The sequence below is a fragment of the Ananas comosus genome, linkage group 2 (assembly GCF_001540865.1).
Source record: "Ananas comosus cultivar F153 linkage group 2, ASM154086v1, whole genome shotgun sequence".
NCBI classification, from domain to species: domain Eukaryota; kingdom Viridiplantae; phylum Streptophyta; class Magnoliopsida; order Poales; family Bromeliaceae; genus Ananas; species Ananas comosus.
Genome location: NC_033622.1, coordinates 2,445,697 through 2,467,797, shown reverse-complemented (window position 1 = coordinate 2,467,797; position 22,101 = coordinate 2,445,697). Strand labels below are relative to the sequence as shown.

The 22,101-nt window shown below is 38.5% G+C and overlaps 1 protein-coding gene and 1 long non-coding RNA gene across 2 annotated transcripts; one reads left to right on the top strand and one right to left on the bottom strand.

The window, feature by feature from the left end:
* Positions 396-4,097, top strand: LOC109706885 (temperature-induced lipocalin-1). The gene is made up of 2 exons (XM_020227903.1): positions 396-860; positions 3,713-4,097. Exons 1-2 carry the CDS (start codon positions 462-464, stop codon positions 3,887-3,889), a joined length of 576 nt encoding a protein of 191 aa, XP_020083492.1. The 5' UTR covers positions 396-461; the 3' UTR covers positions 3,890-4,097.
* LOC109706627 lies at positions 6,045-11,350 on the bottom strand. Its single transcript, XR_002215270.1, has 2 exons — positions 7,787-11,350; positions 6,045-7,170 (listed from the first exon to the last, which is right to left on the bottom strand). It is a non-coding gene; the product is annotated as an uncharacterized LOC109706627 (long non-coding RNA).

The following is a 22,101-nucleotide window of genomic DNA, read 5'->3' as shown; positions in this document are numbered from 1 at the left end:
AGTTTGAAAAAAGTTTACTATATATATAGCAGCTAAATCACATTATATAATGGTATAAATAAATTTTAGTAGAATAATCTGATTGATTGATTGATTGATAATACTCATTATCGGTAATATGACCTGCTTCGTTATAGATTTTTTTTTCTTTTTTCTATTTTGGGTGCGAATGCGAGGATTTCTTGCCCAAAAAGTCATGGTGCCGTCACACGCACACTCGGTCGTCGCATTCCAAGCAAGCCCAGCACCACCAACAGGACTCTAGAACCTCCTCAAAACCCCAGCCCACAGAAACCAAACGTGTCGCTCCGACGCCCTCCACGTCACCCTCCTCTCTTCTCTCGCTTTCTCTTATCTCGACAGCAAATTTTATACATATATATAATATAACCTTTCTATCCCAATTCCGCTCAAAACCAAGAAACAAAACACAAAAAGAGAAAAAAAAAAAAAAGAAAGAAATGGCGGGAGGGAAGAAGAGTAAGGATAGTGGTAGTGAGATGAGGGTGGTGCGGGGGCTGGACTTGGAGCGGTACATGGGGAGGTGGTACGAGATCGCCGCCTTCCCGTCGTTCTTCCAGCCGAAGGACGGGCGGTGCACGCGGGCGACGTACGCGCTGGAGGCGGACGGGAAGACGGTGCGGGTGCTGAACGAGACGTGGAGCGGCGGGAAGCGCGACTACATCGAGGGCACGGCGTACAAGGCCGACCCGGCCAGCGACGAGGCCAAGCTGAAGGTCAAGTTCTACCTGCCCCCCTTCCTCCCCATCATCCCCGTCGTCGGCGACTACTGGGTGCTCTACGTCGACGACGACTACCAGTACGCCCTCGTCGGCCAGCCCTCCCGCAAGTACCTCTGGGTATGAATCATGACTCATTATTCCTACCTTCCTATTCCTCCTCCTGCTGCTATTCCTACCAGTCATTCTGTCATTCTTTTTTTTTTTACTTTTATTTTTACCAGTAATAGTCCCACCTCTGATGAAAAAATTATTTATTATTTATTCAGAGTAGAAATATTCGAGGTCTCACACTAACATCAATAATAACTGAACTTAATCATTTCGGGCCAGTAGTTTGGGCTTATCGCTTGCTTCGGGTTGGTACAGTTACACTTTTGGATTTGAATATATGAGACCTCGCATTCTAGTAATAATAATCGAGCTTAAGTATTTTAGGCTCGTGGTTTAGTCTCAACAAATTACTATTTGCTATCTGGTTGTGTCGTTATCATTACACTTTTGGTCCTTATGAGGCGGCGCATGATATTTTAGTTCTCGAACTTCAATTCGTCTTAATTTTTAGCTTGAACTACACGACATGGAACACTTTAGTCTTCAAACTTTCTCTGAAATCACAATCTATCTTTTTTTGAGTAAGTATTGATGAATTTATTAATATCTAGTATTTTAAATTATTGTTGCATTATCAGGTAGGATATTGCTATAATTCAGAAAGTTCGAGAACTAAAGTGTTACATACCTCATAGTATGAGCCAAATAGGATAACGAATTAAAGTTCGAGTACTGAAGTGTCACGCGCCTCATAGTTTAAGGACCACTAGTGTAATTTACCCTTATTATTATTGGAATAATAATTCGAATTCTTTTATATGAATAGTAGTTGTAGTTGCTATCTAATTCTTATCCCTTGAATTAAATACTATTCCACCTACCGCCACTAAACCTAAGGTATTTGAGGATCAAAAAGTAGATAGGAAACATTATTTCTTATTCTTCTTTGCTCGTGTTATTCTTGTTGTTGCATTTTATTGAGAAATGCTAAGGAGGTGTTTAGTTTTCCGGCAAATAATTCTAAAAACTCTTTTTCTAGCCGAAAAGTATTTTTCGTATGTAAAAATGTGTCTTCTAGATTTTATGACAATATAGTGTTTTCCTTTTTTTAAATTGAATTTTTTATCCGGGGAACGAAAACGGTAGAAAATAGGGTTTTTCGTGAATTTTTTTTTCAAAAAATATTTTTTATGCTTTTTCAAGAAATCAAACATTCTCTATATCTTGTCCAATACATCTGGTTGTTTCATTCGAGACCATTGCGGTCATGGTATACGAGGAGTATGATTGGATACTTGTAGTAGCATAGCCTATTCGATTTTTAACATGCTCCTCGGAGGTGGAATACATAATCTTCAAAATGAAATTACAACTGCTAGGGCTTTGCATGGCGTCAGTCTCATAGATTGCATAAAAGAAGAAATTCTCTGCATAACCTGGTCAAAACATATCCAAGGATATAGTATTCAAACATTTCCATGCATGCCTAAGATGCTTCTTGAATAGATTTTCGGATTAGTGGGTATCTTGTGAGTCGATGAGAGATGACGAAACTTTTTGGTTATGGTTGAAGCGGAAATTTGAACTGGAGAGTAGGGAAATTTTTGATGGCTTAGTCTGTTGGCTGGTAAAGCACAACGGAGAACTGGCTCTGCAGATTTCTTTATAAGTCTGTCTGTCTGTTTTGATAGGAATTTGAGTGAAATATGTGTTGGTTTGATTCAGAGAAATCTAGCAGCTATTTTCTGAAGTCGGCTTTTCTTTAAATCGTGATCTAGATTTGGATATGGTTGGAGAAGGCTTAAATTGATAAACGATAAGCACATTTAGCTTGTCTAATTATCAAAAGCATCTTCTCGTGAATCATCATAAAGAGATTATTACAGTAGGATAAGAGAGTGTTGCGGTGTTAGCATTAGAGTTAGACAGTTTATGTAATCGAGTTATTGGTAGAAAATTTGTGGATGTGGAATATTAGTTTCTTGGCCTCCAGATATCTTAACCATCAAAACTCTGCATCAATGATGTTTCGAGTACTTGTTGGAAGTAGCGGTTCTTTAAGCTGCAAATGATATGAATGAATTGTTCATGAGTGATTTGATTTGGCTAATTTTGTGGACTTTTCATATTTTAATTGCAGCTGCAAATTATCTGTTTTGGCCTGAGATTGTTGCAGATAAGAGCTAAGAATATAAATAGAGCAACCTATTCTTTGGCTTTGATTCCCTTTAGATTCATTTGTAGCCCTAGTGCGGCTATCAACTATGAGATATTTTGCATGATCAATAAATTTGAAGTTTCTAATTGACATTCTTAAATTGTCTTAATTGTCTTTTTTTCTTTTTTTCTTTTTTCACTATAATACGAAGTTTCTGTTAAGCTTGTAGAGACTTTTTTGTGCTTCTACTTGCTCTTTAACTTCTGAGCTTCCCTCACTGCTGAACCCTTCATGACTATGAAGGAGATTAACTACAATGAATTCCTCAATTTTTCGTTCGGCTAACCAATTAAGCAGTACAGGGTTGACAAAATCTTGATAGTATCTTTAATTGTAAGAAATGCTCTTATGCTATCATAGAGTACATTGTATGTGTTATGAAATATTTTGAAGAATCAATATCCAGATATGCTAATGACTGGAAAATTGACTTCAAAAAATAAGAGATTATGTGGCCTAATATCGGATACGAATTCTATCTCAAAAGCTGTCGTGCGTGCCGTTCGACTTACTGCAATGATAGAGTGGTTAAACTCCTTGTGTTCTAGAAATCCTAATGCAATTCATCGACCGATCGATTTGATTCCATTGACGATGATTCTCTTTTTACGCTTCATTAATGGAGATAGCTTTTAACTTTTCAAGTGTATATGCATGCATATGCATCATTCACTAAATGTCTTTTTGGCTGCTGTTGTAGATACTATGCAGGCAAACTCACATGGATGATGAGGTATACAACCAGCTTGTGGAGAGGGCTAAAGAGGAAGGCTATGATGTGAGCAAGCTGCGCAAGACCCCGCAGTCGGACCCGCCGCCGGAGAATGCTCCTACTGACAAGGGATTCTGGTGGATCAAGTCCCTCTTTGGCAAATAAATGAGTAGATACAATGTTTGTTTATATCTTTATCCCACAAATAAAACAGATGTATGTATAAGATGATGCTTGTTGCTATTGAACATCTCCTGTAGTTTTATGATGTGCATATTTGCTTAAAACTCTCTGTTTGTTGCTTAATGCTTGCCTTTTGTTTTGGATATTGTCTTTTTTATATTTTAATGAGGTTCATGCATGTATAAAACAATATCTAACCAGAGGCACACTGTACAAAAGCACAATAACATTTTTTTTTTTTTGTAATAGTATTTTTCTATAAATATCTCATATACAATAGTATTGGTTTGAAATATATTTTTTATATATGTATAATATAAGGGTTATAATAAGGCTTTTTGTTGTTGGTGAATGAGTTCTCACAAGGGGATGGTCATGCATGGGTTCTTTTTTGACTTAAACCTAAATTTTATATATTTTTTGTTATTGAATGTTTTTTCTTCGGATTACAACTCTTTTAAGTTTTGAGGCCAATAAACCAGTGTCATTGATGCTTTTGGAGTATATTAAGAATCAACGTAACTGTTTAGTGTTTAGTAAATTTTATATGCAGTGAGCACAAAAGAGGTATTGTGATCATGGGCCAAACTAATTTTAGACATAGTAGTATTACTTTAAAAAAAAAAAAAAGAAGGAATGATCAATTGATCATAGAGTAAAATTTCAATTAGGTAACTTTATATACATTATTTAGGCTTGGAGACTTTCTATTTTATTTTTATTTTTTCGGAAAGATTTCTCCCTTATTTACATTGGAAACCGCCAACAAAATTTTTCCCTTCAATTTATTTTGGTTTAGGATGGGGACGTTTATTTTATGGCATTTCCTCCATATTTATATTAATGGAACTAAATTACTATCAATAATATAAAATGTATTTATTATCTATTTTTTAACACTTAAATGCCTTATATTTAGTGAGTGTCAATGAAATAGTATTTAATCCAAAAGCTAGAAACAATGAAATATTTCAGGCGTACTCTATTTACGTTGGGGTTTACATTTCTTCATTCTCCATTTTTTATGTGATAATTAATGTTTCATTGTTTTCCCCAAACTTGTATCCAAACTCTTTATTAATGAATACTAGTATAAAACCCGCGCTTCACTGCGAATAAATAAAATTTTAATTACCGACCGTCCCTAGAGCAAGTGGCAAAGGACTTGATGGTTGGTACCTGTGACCCAAATTCGAATCTTAGTTGATTCATATTTTCAGCTAAGTTTATTTTTAAATGAAATAAACGAAGCGGGTAGCGTGCTACCTATCTCTTAAAAAAAATAAAATAAAATAAAACTTTAATTAAATAATATATAATTATTTAAAATTTAAAATTTAAAATTTGAAATATAAATTTAAAAATATAATAAAAATAAAAATAAATGTCCTGTTATTACATATTGATACATGCCTCTGAGGCTCAATGAGGATTATTCTTNAATGGTAATCATATATTTGGACTAAAAAAGGGGGAAAAAGAAAAGAAAAGGAGATGGTAATGAACCCAGCGTATAATTTGCTATACTCAGAGAGAGAGGGGGGAGCTAAGATAGAGAGAAGGGAAGAGAGAGAGAGTATGGGAGAGGAGGAAAGAGAGAAACAGGGAGCCATCTCCCCGCCTGCCACCGCTCACTCTCCAACCGCGCGCCGGCCCTCCCCTCGGCGGCAGACATCTCCGCCCTCGACGCCCCCGCGGCCTCCGTGGCCGCTGCTGCTGCCGCTGTGCTCTCCCTTGCCGACCCCGGGCGACGGCGAGAGAGAGAGAGGGGGGCTAAGATAGAGAGGAGAAGGAAAGAGAGGAGGAAAGAGAGAGAAACAGGTAGCCAGCTGGATAAGAGAGAGAGAGAGAGGGGGGGCTAAACTTCGGAAATAAGACCAACGTGGTCCAACTTCGGAAAGGAGCCAAGATTTTTGGGAGGGAGCCAAGAAGGGCACAGAAAAAAATGAACAACCTCGAAAAGAAGCCAAGCTTCTTAAAAAGAAGCCAAGGAAGGAGCTAGGCAGAAGAAACAATAAAAAGGAGGCATAAAATTATGCCACGTCTATTGTCACAACCATCAAATTATATACTTGTATGAAGGATTGCCTATGGGGAAAAAGAAAAAAAAAAATTGCCCACATTCACAGAAGAGAGATTAAATCCAACATGTCTATCCTTCAAAGTATGAAGAGTAACAAAAAGGCAAAGACTAATGTAAACCAACTTACAGCAACACATTCAAAATCAGTTTCAGCAAACTTACTTGCCACAGAAAAACAGCAATCTGAAACAAAATGAAAGAATACAACTGAAACAAAACATTCCCCTGCTAGTTAAGTATCAACTCTTTCTATATCCTTTGTTTGTAATTCATCTGAAACTACAATCACTGTTTTACCCTGGAGAGCTGTTGTAAATAACAACATTATCGTGTCGACAATGTAAGGGGGCCTCAGATAAAACTTTGCATCGCAGGAACATTAACAGCGTACTTTGCATCTACCGCCGGCGATCATCAAAACAGTTCTTTGATATGGGAATGACATGGATAATAAAAAAACGAGAAGCATCAGTCAGTTTGTTTGATCTTAAGATAACAAACCACACTGAAAGGAAATTTCAGAATGGAATTGAACTTGTATCTCGCTGTCACAAAAGAGAATCTTCACAGTGGACAAATTATTCTTGGATAGCCTGTTCTGATATCCAAACCAGCCCTAAGAGCAAACAGCAGCAGATGGTTTTCTGCAGAACGGCAGACCTCCGATTTATGCCCCTGCCTCTTCACGGATAACAGGAGTCCGAGGAAATGAGAAGTTATATGAGAAGCTACTGCCGGCACACGGTGCGCTATGTCAGTATACACTGCCCCATAATATGCCTTTCCAAGTATCCAACAAACTAATGAAGGGTGGGCATCAGATGGACAGAGCTCACCCACCAACCTGATCTAGTCACCCTTGGATTATCAAATATGAACCCGATTTTTTAGGTTTTCCTGTGTATTAAGTGTGCCTGTTTTCCATAATCTGAGGAAAACGAAAGCACGGAGAAAAAATTAGGCATATTCTCAACCAGCAATCATCACCACCTCCTTCAACGAAAAAAAGGCATTAAAAACTAAGAGAAAAACTTTAAATTGCACAAGGCGTTAAAGGGCGAGATTTGACAAGTGTTTTGGAAATTTTGCATGAGTTTGCCCTCCCTCTTCCTGCTGCCATTTGAAGTTTTGAACCACTTAGAGGTATGGCAGGTGCTTGTATTTGTCCGCACATACATCCCTAAAAATTTGAAATTCACAATATTAGAGTAGGTCTCATGTGCTATTAGAAGCATGGAGGTCTCTGTGCTCCTAAGAGGTTTTCGATGATGTAACTTTCGAATCGATGCTCGGCTCCATTAGACTTGATCTATCGTATAATTCGTATTTGAACTATCTAGAAAATAAATTTTGCGGTTTTTCAATATCATTTACCTAAGAATCGAAATGACTCAAAATCAATGGTTGAAAATAAAAATCTCATAAAAAAGTAATGATATAGCACAAAATTTTTTTATCAGAGATATTAATCTTGTTGTAGATAGTATAAAAAATTTTCTATCAAAATTTCATCTGATTTAAATACTTCTACACCGTTAAACTTGCAAACGGCATACATCAACTATTAAAAATTATTGATTTTGAATTCATTTGATCACTAGGTGAATGATATCAGAAATCCGAAAAAATTATTTTTCAAAAAATTTCAAATACGCTAAATCAAGTCTAACGGAGCTGATCATTGTTTCAAAAGCCTCATCATTGAAAACGGCTTAGGAGCACGGAGGCCTACGTGCTCCTACTAGCACACAAGTCCTACTCCACAATATTAAACCCTACATTGATAATATTCTCACACAAGTTTAAAGACGAGCAATGGCAAACGAGAAAAATTGCCCCTACATGCAACAACCAACATGGAAAAACATGAAAAAATCAGAAAGAACATATAAAAAAATATTAAAAGTTTAAACAAGAATGAAGTAACTGACCGTACCTAGTGCAGTTGGCTAAGAGCTAAATGGTTGGAACCCAAGGTTACATGTTTGAAGACTAATTGCCTCACATTTCTCACTTAGTTCATTTCTAAAGAATGAACGAAGCGGATAGTTATGCCATCTCTTTCTCTCTCAAAATTTAAGCTAATTACTTTAATGAATTTATAGTTGCGAAAATTGCATGAAGTATACTAACTAAACCTACAAAGATAAACGATGTATTCAAATTTTGAGTTCAAAGTACCATTGACCGACTCAAAGCAAATAAATTGAAAAGTTGGATAGTAAAATCAAAATTTTGAAAGGTTGAATAACCAACTCAAAATTGTTTATAGTTCAGATAAGTTCTGTACGTTTTTACCCAAAAATAAAAAAAAACGAAGCAAGAATGAAGTAGGAGAAGAAAAAGGAGGCTCAGATCTGCCACCAAAATCATAAGGAATCATAAAGTCCTATGCACCTTAAGAGCAAATGGGAGCAAATGGTTGCCTACAAGAAAGCAGACCTTCCAATTATTGCCAGCCACTTCTCAGAGAACAAAAAGGAAAAATTCTAGAATGCAACGGGAATATTGGTGACGTGGCGTAACAAACCAATCAAATGTCTCCTTTCAGGGATATATGTCCCAACATGATTGTAAAAAAATATTTTTATTGTACTCTTGTTTGAAAAGAAGAAATGTGATTGGCTTGTTATTGATGACATGGTGCAAGTGTGACAGTGTAGAATTCCTCAACAAAAAGGTACCCAAAAGATGTGGATAAAGGAGAAATTATTGCCTGCACCAGGTCCACCACGTCAGCCATGAACCGCTCACTGCAATGCCATTCATCCCGCATATTAATGAGGGATATTCGTCTTAGAGGTGTCAATGGGCACAATATGCTGCCAACCTGACTCAAATTTAAGATGCATTCTGAACTGGCAATCATCACAGCCTCCTTTGGCAAGGAAAATGAAGAAATACTTGGACATCAGTGTAAGACATTGAGGCCCTGCTTAGATGCATGAACATATTGAATGAGAAGTGTACCATATTCAACCTTCAAGTTATTATTACTATTTTTTACAATTGGATAAATCATCTTGTGGGATGAAATATGTTATCCTACCAAATCATGAATGCTAAGACCTTCTAAAGAGCAAAAAGCAAACTCCTTGCTTCCAATAATACAAGAAAATTCTCATACTGAAATAAGTTAACATTGGACGACATCCAAACAAGGCCAAACAGCCTGTTTGAACAAAAACCCAAGCATATGGACATCCAACATAAAAGAGCTCTTGTTCCCAGTACAACCGAATTTCTTAGCTATATGATGCAAATTAATTTTTTCTAAAATGCATCTAGAATTTTCCAAGATGAGGAGTTAACTTTGTATCTTTTACCTCTGCAGTATTTAAAATTTGCATATTTACCTTTCCAGACTTAATATTTGCATTCTTTTTCCCCTTCCATTTTTAATATTTTAACACATCCCTCTTATTCCTCTCATTTGATTGGTGGCATTGACCATTATACATTGATAAGAAACTATCTAAACAGCCATTACACATTCAAATTATCCAATAAGAAAATTTTGAAGAGAGTGAGTAGGAAATAAGGGATGTTTTGGTTCACCTATAATTGGAATAGGATATACTGATTTACTGATTCCGATAGTTGTTGTTTGTTTATAGGAATCAGATTCTGATTTTCATGCCACTCTAGAATGGGAATGGCCCAATCCATTTATAACTCAATCCAGCTTTGAATCCTAAACTAGCCAATTCCAGAGTAAATCATTCAAAACCCTCTCGCGTAATCACCTTTCCCCCTCTCTCTTCGTCACTCTCTTCTCTCTCAACCAAAACCTTCTCTCATAATCCTAAGTGTCCCAATTGTTCATACTGATTTCCATTCCAATAATGAACCAAACATTTAGGGATGATTCATCATTCCACTTTCCGTTCTCATTCCAATCATGAACCAAACATGCCCCAAGGGTTTAGGATTTAGGGTTCAAGGTAAAATGGTAGCTAGAGATTACTAGCATAAAGAGAAAAAAGATGTACAAGTATGTTGAAAGAACATAAAAAGGTACAATAAAAGAAGCTGGAATACAACAAAATGTCAACGACAAAATACTAATTCAGAAAACAGAAAAGCCATTAAAATAAATATGCTGGAAACAGATTGTATAAACCAAAAAAAAAAAAAAACTTGCCTACTGCAGTGATCTAATTAATCAAAAAAACAAAGTAAATATTCCGAGGTAAATTATAAAAAAAAATGCATATTATTTGTTCATGTATAGGTGAATACATTCTGCAGAACAAGAAGAGGACAATTCTATCTGGTTAACGGTTGAATCCAGGTAGAGAGAGTAGAGAGAGTCAAAAAGGTTCTAACAACAAAGATTAAGAAGACTACCTAGATGCATGACATACGAGAAAGTTAAGAAAAACTTAAAACAATCTAAAAAGATTTCCACTGCAAAAAAAATTAAAATGAAAAGAGACGTAACACCCCAGGATTTATAATAGTCTTATATAAAAGGTAATACAGGACTAAACCTCTTAACCCAGCTATAGCTTTTTGGTGGTGGCTAGAACCAAAAGGTTAAAAAGACTGAGTGAGCCTAGAGATAGAATAGTTCTAGGATGGGTGACCCACCTGGGAAGTGAAGCATCCAAGACAACAATATGGGTATTAAGAAAGAAATTTCAGGATAATGATTCCTTCTTAGAGGGTGAGAAGCAACTATATCTCTTCTTCAGAATATTAAATCAGTACCTGTCACATTACTAGGGATGAAAACGCATCGGATATTGTTCAGACAGCAACTGACTACTTCCATACCCGTATTTCTCCAAATACAAATTCAGATACAAAAATTTATCGGACAGGGTTGGAAACCATGAGTTCTTAACTGCTGGTCCAAATCATATACTGGATGCAACCATGTTTGTTTCAAATATATAATAAAGAAAAGGGATAATTACTTATATATTCCTCAAAACTTCTGAAATATCTTATATACCCCTACTTTTTTTTATTTCAAATATACCCCTTATATTTTTTTCCGTTATTCAAAAATATTTCTGCTGTTAGTACCCGTTAAGTCATCTCGAGTTAAACCCGGATTAAATTTCTACCAGAGTTAAAAAGAAGGCAAAAATATCTCTTTTGCCCCTAACTTACGGGCAAATAAGAAAAGTTTGTGACGGTAGAAAGCTATATTTGAAAGGGCAAGCAGTCAAAATACTTCTTTTGCCCCAAACTTATGGACAAATAAGAAAAATCGGTGACCGCAGAAGGCTATATTAGAAAGGGCAAAATAGTAATTTCACATAGATAACAACTGTTCCTAACCGTTCACTAAAAATTTAACTCTAGGGATATATTTGTAAGAATTTGGAATGTTAAAAGGGTTTTTTTTGTATATTAGCCTTCTAAGGGGGTAGATAACAAAGTCTAAAACTNAGGGTATATCCCTGTTTAATCAAAAAAAAAAAAAAAAAAAAAGAAAAGAAAAACTTCAAAAAAAAAACTGGTTGAAACCTGAACGCAAAACTGGTTGCCTGCTGAAGAGCAGAGCCTTCCAAGATTTGAAACCTAAAAGCAGTGTTTCACGGGTTTCAAACTTCGAGTCTCAGGAAGCTTGGGGGAGATGCATCGTTCATTTTGGAAGAATACTCATGTGCAACACGCTAGAAATCATTACCGCCTTCTCCAAATAATCAAATGCATCACAAAGGAGAGATGGAATAACAGAAAAAAGTAAAGATAAAAATATCCCTCACTAGAACTTGGATATGCCAAAGGTCTTGAACCAACCCAAAACGCTCAAGTAACAAATAAGGGACTAACATTCTTAACAGGATCAAGAGAACAAATGTATCACGAAGACGGCACTCCAAACTTTCAACAGAGGAAGAGTCTTAAAGATGAAGCTGCACAGGCATGCTATATCTTCATGGCTGATCATGGTTACATTTAAGGGGTCCAGCTAGGTTGCCTGCAGAAAGGCAGACCGTCCATAGCTGCCTCAGCATTGCTAGATCACACTTGGAACGTCTCTAGTGGTTGAATTACACTGCAGAGGTCTAACAGGAAACTATTGACTACACTTGTGCCAAAGTGAAGGTCATGGATGGAGTTTGGACAAAGTTGCAATATCGGAATAGTACAGGGACTATAAATACTTCTCACCCCTCATAAAAAGTTAACAATAACACCAGCCTCATATGAAAAATAATATCTGATTTTTATTCCCACCCATATTAAGAAGGTAAAATGTATGAATACCCATCAACCATAGGCCATTTTGAAATAGGCCGACCAAGTCACCAACTCAATCTGATCTTCATCAACCACTGAAAAGTAGAGGGAATAGGAATTGATGATCTAGCTTCTCCATGCAGAAGCAAACACAGAGAAGAAGAAAATAACTAGAATAGATCTTAATAGCTGAAAAGAAACAAGAAGAAAAGGGAGGCTCAGATCTGCCATTCAATCATATCATGAGGCATCATGTAGTCTTACGCACCTTAAAGACAAATGACTTTGTAAGGTTGCCTGCAAGAATGCAGACCTTCCAATTGAGTATTGCTACGTGAACCCCAAAACGACGCCCTTATGGGCTGCAGAGATAGGAGAAATTATGGCCTGCACCCGGTGCACCACATCAGACATGCACCACCAACTGCGATGTCATCCATCCCACGAATGAATGAAGCACGGCTCAGATTAGAGGTGTCAATGGACCGAGCTAACCGACCAACTTGATGTAAACCCATATGAAGAATGCACAATCAAAATCAGAAAGCTTGATTTTTAGCCATTCATCAACACTGAGGCACAAAATTTCATGGGTACCCATCTCAGAAGGCCGCAGGGAGAAGCTTTACTCCACAAAAGTGGTTATTCCACCTATCTTGAAGAGGATCAGCAAAAACTTCCACAAATACTGAAACACATCAAGGAACAGGAATTGCGAAATAGAAATAAATGATAAAAGATATCCTTTACAGGAACTTCGATCAAGAGAATAAGCAAGTGCCAAGAAGATAACAATGATGATACCATAATCAGAGAAGAGGATCATATGAACCCACATATATCCAATCCTTACCACTACCACCACCTCCTCCTCTGCCCCAACCATGACCGGATAAATGGTTGCAAGCTAGGTTGCCTGCAGAAGCGCAGACCATCCAGAGCTACCTCCAATTACTGATCACGCGCCTGCCAATCCTCTCTAGTGATTAAATTACAATGCAGAGTTCTAACGAGAGATTTTGCTTGCAACATATGGAGCAAAAAGACGGCAGGGATGAAATTCCAAGAATAAAGGAAAGGTGAGAGAGGAGCGTTTATGGAAAAGGTTCAAGGACTAAGTCACAATATGGGGATAGTATTGGGATAAGACGGACTATCAATACATTTTAACCATCAGGTATATTGAGAAGGATAAATAGGATGAACATTCCCTCAACTGTAGACCATTTTGAAATAGACACCCAAACTTCTATCCAGTCATCATCTACCAGCATAAAGTAGGGTTTCACGGGGTTGATAAGGAATATTTGAAACAACCCATCCTAGATTCTACATGCAGTAAGAAAGCCAGAGGATGAAAAATTAAAAATAAAACAGAAAAAACTGAATGTACTATTAAATCTTAATAGCTACGAAAAAAATGAATGTACCACTAAATCTTAATAACTAAGAAGGAATTAGGAGAATAAAATGGAGGCTCAGATATGCCATTCAATCACCTCATGAGGGATCGGGATCTTGTAATCTTATGCACCTTAAAGATATGAACAGCATAAGGTTGCCTGCAAGACAGCAGACCTTCCAATTTAACTACTGCTACAGGAGCTACTGTTGGCCTGATGAGCTGCTGAGAAAGGAATAATTATTGCCTGCACCCGGTGAATCATGTCAGCCAAAAGCCACCCACTGAGATGCTGTCTATCCCACGAATTAACGAAGCGAGAGGCTCTCAAGGGAAGCAAAATGACAAAACTAACCAACAAACTGGATTCAAATCCCACCCGAATTATAAAAACACAATCAGGATCTAAGGATTGAGCTGACTATATTGGCTCTTATATCCCGTATTTCGATCAGTTTTTACACCGCCGAGAATCAATAGAGAGGATAAAAGAAGTTGAGGTGCATTCCCAACTGGCAATCATCACAGCCTCCTTTGACAAGTAAAATGAATGAGAAACAGTTCCTTAAGATTGAATGAAACATTAAGCGCCAGTCTGATTGAAGCATACGGTCAGAATGAGGACATATGAACAGTCAGCATGAGAAATATTAATAGCTGAAAGGAAAGCACAAGGAAAGAGAGGCTCTGACCTGCCATCCGATCATATCAAGAGGCATCATGTATTCTTATGCACCTTTAAGATAAATGATGGAACAAGGTTGCCTGCAAAACAGCAGACCATTCAATTGAGTTCCAATTGAGTGCTGCCACAGGTAGGTGAAATAGGAAAATTATTGCCTGTTCTGTGGTTTGTTAGACAAAATGAGGCTAAATTTCACTTTTGGTGCTCAAACTATGAGGCAGATGACAATTTGGTCCTCAAAAATATAATACTGGCAATTTCTGGCTCAAACTTTCTTGATTGTTGCAAAACTTGCAATCATCTCGCAGGCCAATTTGGTCGAGTAAATGGTGATGTCTCACTACCATAGCAGTATTATGGTTGATGACATCCCAAGATACCCAGCGAAAGCTTCAATTTGTTTGTTCTCAGCCATTTCGGCAAGTCTAAGCAAAACAACACATGGAAAATTGGTTGCTCTCAGAAAATCAGAACCTTCCAAAATAACCATGCCATGCACCTACTACTGAAACCTTAAGGCTTCATTTGGTATCGTTGTTATTGTTGCTTTCTTTTTCCTTTCTTTTTCTTTTTTCCTCTATATACAAAATGTTTGTATGTATGTATATAACCAGAACCAAGAATGAAGGCTTGGTCAACCCCAAAAAGCAAAGTTTTGTGGGTTTCCCTAGGAAGGGGTGGAGAGACGATAGACTCCACCCACCTCCACCACCACCACTGCGACCATAATAATAACAAAAATAATAATAATAATAACAACAGCAGCAGCAGCATCAACAACAAGGCATCAAGAAGAGAAATGGAAAAGTAGATATACATGTATGTTGGATACCCACATTTGAATTAGCATAGAAGTATACAGATATATATGCCCAACATCCGAATCTTAATCCGTTTTTAGTTCTTTTCAAAATCTGAAAGACTAACACGTTGCCTTAGATCTGAAGACATACAGGATAAATGATTTAGCATCAACCAGCATGAAGTATGGTGTCACGTTTCAGGAAGTAGATAAGGAATATTTGAAAACAACCCACCTAGGTTCTACATGCAGTAAGAAGGTCAGAGGAGGAAAAGAAAAAAAAGGAAAAATAAAGAATGTAGCACCAAATCCTAATAGCTAAAAAGAAAGTAGGAGAAGAAAACGGAGGCTCAGATATGCCGCTTAATCATCTCGCAAGGGATCTTGTAATTTTCTGCACCTTAAAGACACGACAGCAAAAGGTTGCATCCAAGACAGTGGACCTTCCAATTTAAGTCCTGCTACAGGTACCTAATGTTGGTCATATATGAGCTGCTGAGAAAGGAAAAATTATAGCCTGCACCAGGTGATCATGTCAGCCAAAAGCCATCCACTGAGATGCTGTCTATCCAACAAATGAACCATGCAAAGGCGTCTCAAGGGGTGTAAAAGAACCAAAATAACCAAAAAAAACCAGATTCAAATCCCACCTGAACTGTCAAAACCCAACCAAGGTCTCAGGTTTGAGTTGACTCTCTTATACCTAGTATTTTGGTCAGCTTCTGCACTCCAACAAGAATCAAAAGCAAGGACTAAAGAAGCTGAGGTGCATTCCCCAGTGGCAATCATCACAGCCTCCTTTGACAAGTATAACAAAAGAGAGGATGAAAGAAGTTGGCTCTGACCTGCCATTCAATCATATCAAGAGGCATCGTGTATTCTTATGCACCTTTAAGATAAATGATGGAACAAGGTTGCCTGCAAAACAACAGACCTTCCAATTGAGTTCCAATTGAGTACTGCCACAGGCAGGTGAGATGGGACAATTATTGCCTGTTCCTTGGTTCGTTTGATAAAATAAGGTTAAATTGCACTTTGGTGCTCAAACTATGAGGCAGATGACACTTTGGTCCTCAAAACTATAATACTTGCAGTTTCTGGCTCGAAAATTTCTTGATTGTAGCAATCGTCTCATAGGCCAATTTTGTTGAGTAAATGGTGGTCTCACTAAAGTAGCAGTAATGCAGCAGTATTGTGGTTGATGACAACCAAGAGACCCATCGAAAGCTTCAATTTGTTTGCTCTCAGCCATTTCGGCAAATCTAAGCAAGGCAACACATGGACAACTGGTTGCTCGCAGAAAAGCAGAGCCTTCCAAAATTGCCATGCCATGCACCTTCCACTGAAACCTTAATAAGGCTTCATTTGGTTTCGTTGCTTTTTTCTTTTTCTTTTTTCCTCTATATACAAACAGTTTGTATGTATATATATATATATAGAACCAGAACCAAGAATGAAGGCTTGGTCAACCCGAAAAGCAAATTTTTGTGGGTTTCCCCCATCAGGAAGGGGCGGAGAGACGATACTCCACCCCACCTCTACCACCACCATTGCGACCACAATAACAATAACAATAGTAATAATAATAATAATAACAAGAATAACAACAGCAGCAGCAGCAACAACAACAAGGCATCAAGAAGAGAAATGGAAAAGTAGATATACAAGTATGCTGGATACCCACATTTGAATCAGCATGCAAATATACAGATATACATGCCAAACATCCGAATCTTTATCTGTTTTTAGTTCTTTTCAAAATCTAAAAGACTAACAAGTTGCCTAAATCTGAAGACATACAGGATAAATGATTTAGCATCAACCAGCATGAAGTAGAGTGTCACATTTCAGGTAGTAGATAAGGAATATTTGAAAACAACCCACCTAGGTTCTACATGCAGTAAGAAGGCCAGAGGAGGAAAAGAAAAAATGGGAAAAATAAATAATGTACCACCAAATCCTAATAGCTAAAAGAAAGTAGGAGAAGAAAATGGAGGCTCAGATTTGCCACTTAATCATCTCGCAAGGGATCTTGCAATCTTCTGCACCTTAAAGACACGACAGCAAAATGTTGCATCCAAGACAGTAGACCTTCCAATTTAAGTCCTGCTACAGGTACTTAATGTTGGTTATATGAGCTGCTGAGAAAGGAAAAATTATAGCCTACACCAGGTGATCATGTCAGCCAAAAGCCATCCACTGAGATGCTGTCTATCCCACAAATGAACCACGTAAAGGCCTCTCAAGGGGTGTAAAAGGACTAAAATATAAAATTAAAAAAAAAAAGAAAAAAAGATTCAAATCCCACCCGAACTGTCAAAACCCAACCAAGGTCTCAGGTTTGAGTTGACTATATTGCCTCTTATACCCAGTATTTTGGTCAGCTTCTACACTACGCCGAGAATCCAAAGCAAGGATTAAAGAAGTTGAGGTGCATTCCCAAGTGGCAATCATCACAGCCTCCTTTGACAAGTACAACGAAGGAAAAACACTTCCTTAATATTGCATGAAACAGTAAGGGCCTTCCGGTTGAAGCATACAGTCAGCAAGAGGATTGAGGACATATGGACGGTCAGCATGAGAAATATCAACAGTGAAAAGAAAGTAGAAGGACAGAGAGGCTCCGACCTGCCATTCGTTCACATCAAGAGGCATCACAAATGACAGAACAAGGTTGCCTGCAAAACAGCAGACCTTCCAACAGAGTGCTGAGATAGGAAAATTAATGCCTGTTCCAAGGGTTGATAGATAAAATAAAGCTAAATTACACTTTTGGTCCTCAAACTATGAGGCAGGTGACACTTTGGTCCCCAAACAATAATAGCCGCAATTTGTAGCTCGTACTTTCTTGATTGTTGCGATCAAGTCTCACAGGCCAATTTGGTTAAGTGAATGGTGATGTCTCATTAATATAGCAGTAATGTGGCAGCATTGTGGTTGATGACATCGCAAGAGACAACCAAAAGCTTCAATCAGTTTGTTCTCAACCATTTCACCAAGTATAAAAAAGAAAAGACATGGAAAAATGATTGCTTGCGGAAAAGCAGAGCCTTCCAAATTACCATGCCATGCAACTACTACTGTAAACTTAACGCCTCATTTGGTTTCATTGCTGTTTGTTTTGTCCTTTTTGTCCCCCAAATACAAGCTGTTTCTATATATCTATATCTATATCTATATATATATAGATATATATAACCAGAACCAAGAATGAAGGCTTAGTCAACCCAGCAAAGCGAAGTTTTCTAAGTTTCGGCTTTCAGGAAGGGGCGGGGAGACATTCAGACTCCACCCACCTCCAACCCCACGACCTCAATAACAATAATAATAACAACAGCAACAATAACAAGAACACCATCAGCTGCAGCAACAACAACAAGTCATCATGAAGAGAAATGGAGAAGTAGAAAAAAAAATTGATGATAGTTAAGCGAGGATTGAGAAATACGAGAGGTATCACCGTATCAGAATATGACAATCAGATGCCATCGACATAGGAGGCCTCTTTAGATGCGGTAGAAGCCTCTTTAAAGGTTATAATCATCATCCTCATCTTCATTATGAATGATCACCAACTGCAGCTGCAGCCGCCGCCGCCACAACATTTCTGGAATAATGGCTGCAGCTCTGTAGCCTGCAGAAGAGCAGACAGTCCAGAGCTGCTTGGCAATTTCCAGTTACATTTTAAGAAAATGATTTTAGATATATAAACATCAAAAATTAGTACTCTGCACTTTAACACTTTTGCAAACAGGAGCCTAAACTTTTACTTTTTGGCAACAAAACCGCAAAAACTTTATCAAATAGTTTAGTGAACCCCTCTGTTCAGGTGAAGTTACTAATTGAGCTACTGTTTTGATCACATGCCTTGCACATAATTTTATATAACAAATAGAAATATGATATTTGATCGAATCCAAAATTACTTGAAATAGATTATGACTATAAATGGTCATTAGGGCATGAGACAATCAGGAGGGGGGGGTGGGAGGGGGAGAGGGGGAGGGAGACTCCCGGGATTTGGAATAGTTTTATATATAAGATATAGTAGGGCTAAACCTCTTAACCCGGCTATAGCATTTTGAGCAGTGACTAGGCCTAAGAGATTAAGAGGATTGAGCAAGCCTAAGGCTAGAGTAGTTCTTGGATGGATGACCCCTCTGGGAAGCGAGGCGTCAGTTGGTATCAAAGCCAATCACCAACCATAAGTGTGAGATGATCCTTGGCTGAGCCAGGGTCATAAAACGGGCAAAAGCACGGCTCTCCGACTGACGGCCATTGTGGGTGGAGCGCGGCTCCCCACAAGGTTATCTAAGGCTAGGAAGACGAGTCTCACATCGGCGGTGCTTGTGAGTGTGTTTGAACCTGAGAGGACGTCAGAGCCTAAAAGAGGGAAGCAGGTAACCGAGAGGAGAATGTGACACCCCTAGGATTTGGAAGTCCTATATATAAGGTATTATAGAGATAAACCTCTTAACCTAGCAATACCATTTTGAGCAGCGGCTAAGCCCAAAAGGTTAAGAGGGTTGAGCAAACCTACGGCTAGAGTAGTTCTAGAATGGGTGGCGCTCCAAGAAACTGGGGCGTGACAAAGAGAGAGAGAGAAAGAGAGATGTATGCTTGGATATCCACATCTGAATCAGCATACAAGTGTGTGACGGGCACTCAAGGGGTGTAGAAGCACCAAGCTAACCAACAAACAAGATTCAGATGCCACTCGAATTATCAAAACCCAATCAAGATCTTTGGTTTGACCTGACTATATTGCCTCTTAAATCTAGTATTTCAATCAGCTTTTGTGCTCTGCCGAGAGTCAAAAGGCATGATAAAATAAGTTGACGTGCCTTCCCAATTGGCAATCATCACAGCATTCTTTGGCAAGTAAAATGAAGGAGAAATATTTCCTTACCATTGCACAAGACATTAAGGGTCTGTCCAATTGAAGCATTCAGCCAGCACGAGGACATATGGACGGTCAGCACGATATACATTTTAGCTGAAAAGAAAGCAAGAAAGGGAGGCTCTGACCTGCTATTCGAACATTTCAAGAGGCATCATGTAGTCTTATGCACCTTAAAGACAAAGGACAGAACAAGGTTGCCTGCAAAACAGCAGACCTTCCAATTGAGTGCTGCCACACATAGCATAGAGAGGAAAATTATTGCCTGCACCTGGTGCATCACAGGAGCCAGTTCCTAGAAAACGCTGTCTTTTCACCCTCAGTGGTTTGTTAGCTAAAATAAAGGCTAAATTACACTTTTGGTTCTCAAACTATGAGGCGGGTGACACTTTGGCCCTCAAACTATAATTGCTACAATTTTCTGTCTCGAACTTCCTTGACTGTTGCAATCAAATCTCACAAGCCAATTTAGTTGAGTGGATGGTGATGTCTCACATATGTAGCAGTAATGTGGCAGTATTGTTGTCGATGACATCACAAGAGACCCACCTAAAGCTTCAATTAGTCTGTTCTCAACCATTTCCCCCACTTTATTCAAAAGGCATCATATAATTCTTGCACCATTATAATATATGGTGGTAAAGGTTGCCTGCTAAATTAGCAGACCTTCCAATTTACCAAAGGAGAACTGATACTAAAAGAGCTGTTTATTTTGTACACTCAGCAAAGAAGAAATGGCTTGGACAAACCGTTGGCACCCAGGTTGGCAACCATCACAGCCTCCTTTGCACCCTGTTTAGAATCCTTTGAATCACTGATTTGAACGAAATTGCAAACAAGAACTCGTTAATCCTTGGAAACATTAGCAGGTGTGGATTGAATTGATTTTCAATGGTTTCAAATGATTTCAGCAATTCTAGGCAGATCCACTGGTTTGTGGTCGGATCTACCATAATTTGCATTTTTGCTCCAAAAATGCCCTCACAGGATTGCAAATATACTCACTTCTACAACGATTTGGTGCCAAACAGAGTATTACATTAGAAAAGGAGTAGATATATCTTCTGGTACATTCAAGGCCTCACATGGAAAAATGGTTGCCTGTAGAAGAGTAGTGCCTTCCAAGATTTCCATGCCATGCACCTACTGCTGAAATCCAAGGGTTAAATAGTTAATCGCAAACTCTCTCTCTCTCTATATATATACAGCCAAAACCAAGAATGAAGGCTTGGTCAAAACCGAAAAGCGAAGTTTTTTGGGTTTTCCCTTTCGGGAGGGGATGGGGAGACGATAGACTCCACCCACCACCACCACCACTATAGTAAAATTAACAATAACAGCAGCAATTAACAAGAAGAAGAAGAAGAAAAAAATAAGACATCAAGAAGAGAAATGGAGATGTAATTAAAAAAAAAGATAATAGTTGCTTTAGCTAGAATCTAGAAATATGAGAGGAATCAAGAAGATGGCAATCTGACGCCATCAACATAGGAGGCATCCTCAAATGAAGCCGAAGCTTCTTAAACTATTATCACCATCCCATATCAACATTAAAATGTTTTCTTTTTTTCTTCTGCTTTTTGTGGTGCAAGAGAAAGTAGACAGCGGGGCTTATACAAAGGAGGGAGCATGCCCTGTACTTCTTCTTGCCCCCAATTACGACTCACGCGCCAATCCTCTAGTGATTAAATTACACTGAAGCGTGCTAATGAGAGATCTTGCCTGGAACATATGGACCAAAGTGATGGCCAGGGATGAACTGCAAGAATATGTGAAAGATAAGGGACAAGTGTTTACGGAATAGGTTCGAGGACTAAGTCACAATATTGGGATAACCCTCAAATATATTGAGAAGGATAAATAGTATGATGATCCCCACAACTATAGGCCATTTTGAAATAGACCCCCGAACAACTATCCAGTTGTCATCAACCAGCATTACGCAGGGTTCCAGGAAGTTGATAAGGAAAATATGAAACAACCCATCCTAGATTCTACATGCAGCAAGAAAGCCAGAGGAGCGGGGGGGGGGGGGGGGGGGGGGGGGGGGGGGGGGGGGGGGGGGGGGGGGGGGGGGGGGGGGGGGGGGGGGGGGGGGGGGGGGGGGGGGGGGGGGGGGGG

Coding starts and splice junctions, on each gene's coding strand:
- LOC109706885 (XM_020227903.1), top strand. CDS start 462: ATGGCGGGAGGGAAGAAGAGTAAGGATAGTGGTAGTGAGATGAGGGTG. Junction 861..3,712: donor CCTCCCGCAAGTACCTCTGG/GTATGAATCATG, acceptor CTGCTGTTGTAG/ATACTATGCAGGCAAACTCA.